The sequence below is a fragment of the Myotis davidii genome, unplaced genomic scaffold (genome assembly GCF_000327345.1).
Source record: "Myotis davidii unplaced genomic scaffold, ASM32734v1 scaffold638, whole genome shotgun sequence".
NCBI classification, from domain to species: domain Eukaryota; kingdom Metazoa; phylum Chordata; class Mammalia; order Chiroptera; family Vespertilionidae; genus Myotis; species Myotis davidii.
The window spans coordinates 670848-673516 of NW_006289391.1; the positions used below are offsets into that span (position 1 = coordinate 670848).

General features: G+C 62.2%; 1 protein-coding gene across 1 annotated transcript in view; it reads left to right on the forward strand.

Annotated features, from left to right (window-relative positions):
- Positions 1–2663, forward strand: part of P2RX1 (purinergic receptor P2X 1) — a 16095-nt gene extending 13432 nt beyond the window's left edge. The window contains exons 8-12 of the mRNA XM_006761482.2: positions 186–313; positions 763–853; positions 1258–1323; positions 1653–1754; positions 1864–2663. Of these exons, the coding sequence (XP_006761545.1) occupies positions 186–313; positions 763–853; positions 1258–1323; positions 1653–1754; positions 1864–1929 (453 nt within the window). The 3' untranslated portion in view covers positions 1930–2663. The remainder of the gene's footprint in view (positions 1–185; positions 314–762; positions 854–1257; positions 1324–1652; positions 1755–1863) is intronic.
- The last annotated feature ends 6 nt before the right edge of the window (positions 2664–2669 follow it).

Consider the following 2669-nt stretch of genomic DNA (forward strand, 5'->3'; position numbering starts at 1 on the left):
GGAAACTCGGTGTACCGTAGAAACGCAGAAAGCTGGAGTGTGGGGGGGCGGGGGGCGGGCCAGAGAGGGTGACAGGCTTGACACTGAAGCAGTTTCTCAGCATCTGTTGTCAAGCCCACGCAGGTTCCCTCTTCAAGAGGCTGCCGGCCCTGAAACCCCAGAGCTTGACGCCTGTGTCCCGGCAGGGTGGGGCGATAGGCATCACCATCGACTGGAACTGTGACCTGGACTGGCGCGTGCGGCACTGCAAGCCCGTCTACCAGTTCCACAGGCTCTATGAAGAGAAAGACCTGGCTCAAGGCTTCAACTTCAGGTGCCTGCCAGGCCCCACCGGGGCACCTGCCCTCGGGGTCCTGTGGGCTCTTCTATTCCCAGAACCCTCAGGGCCAAGCAGGTGTCCCCGGGAGGGGAGCACAGGAGCCGGGGCAGCTCCTGTCGTCCTGGGGTTGACCACACAGGGAGCCAGCAGGGAGTAAGACCCTGGAGGCCTGAGCCCCTGCCCTGCTCTTGGTCCCCGGGAGGCCCCCCTGGCCAGGACTGGCTGGGAAATAGCTGGCCTCGGGAGCCAGGCTGAGGGTGGAGTACAGCATTCCTGGCACGAGGCCTGGGATCCTGCCTGCGGCTCCCCGTCTCTATAATGTTGGGGGGGGGGGGACTATCCTCAGGGATCTCCAAGGGCCCCTGCGTCCCTGATGCTCTGGGAACTCCCCACCGAGAATGCTTCTCCATCATCCCCCCCTGCAACCTCACTCCTTCCCCAAGGTTTGCCAAGTACTTCGTGGAGAATGGGACCAACTACCGGCATCTCTTCAAGGTGTTTGGGATTCGCTTCGACATCCTCGTGGACGGCAAGGTGAGTGACAGCGTGAGGGCGGCCGGAGACACGCTCTCGGCCTGTGAGTGCCCGCTGGGCACCTGTGGTTACAGACGACTGCAGGCGGGTGGGCTTCCTTCGGCACTTCTCCCATTGCACATGGGCGTGGGCACTGTTGGGGGCGGCCTTCCAGCTGTGACCACCCTCCCACACTGTCTCCCCGGGTCCAGGAAGGCAGAGCCAAGGTCAAAACCCAGGCTCCTGACCAGCCCCAGAGTCGCATGTAGAGGCAGACCCTGGGCAGCAGGCAGCGGGCCAGCTGACAGTGGAAGGGACACTGCCTGACCCCAGGCCTGGCCTTAGGGCTTCTGAGGAAGACCTTTCCAACGGGGCCCCTGCTGACTGCTAACCCTTCCCTCCCCCCCTCTGGGTCCCCCCACCAGGCTGGGAAGTTTGACATCATCCCCACAATGACTACCATCGGCTCCGGGATTGGCATCTTTGGGGTGGTAAGTGCTGGGGACATGGGGTCACTGTGCTGGGGTCAGTCCCCCTCTTCCACATCTCAGTAGCAGCAACAAGTCTCTCACCCATAACTTGACTGCAATGGTCCATCCTTACTGAGCCCACCCCCTACCCTAGACACACAGTATGTCTGCAGAAACTGAGGCCCACAGCTGGGGCAGGACGCAGGGGGGATGGGCAGTCTCGGTTCCCCAGGGGGCCTCAGGGCCTCATCCCCCCTCCAGGACCCCAGGTCTGGATAGGACATAATTCGGTCAGGGCCTCACAGACAGTCGGGATTCCCATGCTCTAGCCACCACCTCCCTGCCCCCAGGCCACGGTTCTCTGTGACCTGCTGCTGCTCCACATCCTGCCCAAGAGGCACTACTACAAGCAGAAGAAGTTCAAGTACGCGGAGGACATGGGGCCCGAGGCGGTAAGAGACGTCCAGAGTCAGGCCCTTCAGAGGCCTCGGCCCCTAGGTCTGCGGAGGGGAGTCAACCGCTCCCCTGAGGCTGACTCGTGTCCCCCTAATGCTCACACAGCGGGAGCGGGACCCCGCGGCCACCGGCTCCACCCTGGGCCTGCAGGAGAACATGAAGACGTCCTGACCTCAGCTCCCGCTCCTGACTGGACGCAGCCTGAGGCTTCAGGCGGGGCCCTGGTGGGGTCCCAGCCAGGGTAGCGGGGTCTCCTCTGGGGCTCGCCTGCCCACCCAGCCAGAAAGACACCAGTGTGCCAGCAGCTCAGGGGGGACGCCGGGAGAGACCTGCACAACTCTGAGCTTTGGCTCCAACTCTGCATCCCGCCAAGCGCACCTCACCCAGCCTCAGCCTCTCCGGGCGCGGAGGAGGTGCTGGTGCTGGGTGTCCCTCGCACACTCCTCGGCTGGAGCTTCGTGCTTCTCGCTCTGGGTCCACGCATCCCACTCTCTAGGCCCGTGCTCTCCCATACGACACCCACTAGCCACCGTGACTATTTGAATTTAAATGAATTAAAATGGAATAAAATAAAAAGCAGTTCCTCAGACCAGCCACATTATAACCACCAAGGAGACACGGGGCGGTGGCTGCCGTATGAGACAGTACGGACATTTCAGCACCACAGAGAGTTCTCTGGGACAGCCCAGTTTCTCACGGGCTCAGGTTTCTGTGTGGAGCTTATCGACCATGCAGGCCCCTGGCCTACCCCAGACCCCCTGCACTGGGATCTGCAAGGCGAGCAAACTCCCCAGGCCATTTTAAGGACCTTCGTTAAAAGGTTCCCGATCAGGTATCAGACAGCCTGGGCCTGCAGCGCCTGGCAGGTGCCGGTAGTGAGCAGGTGTGTGGTGTGCTCACAAGCCCCACAG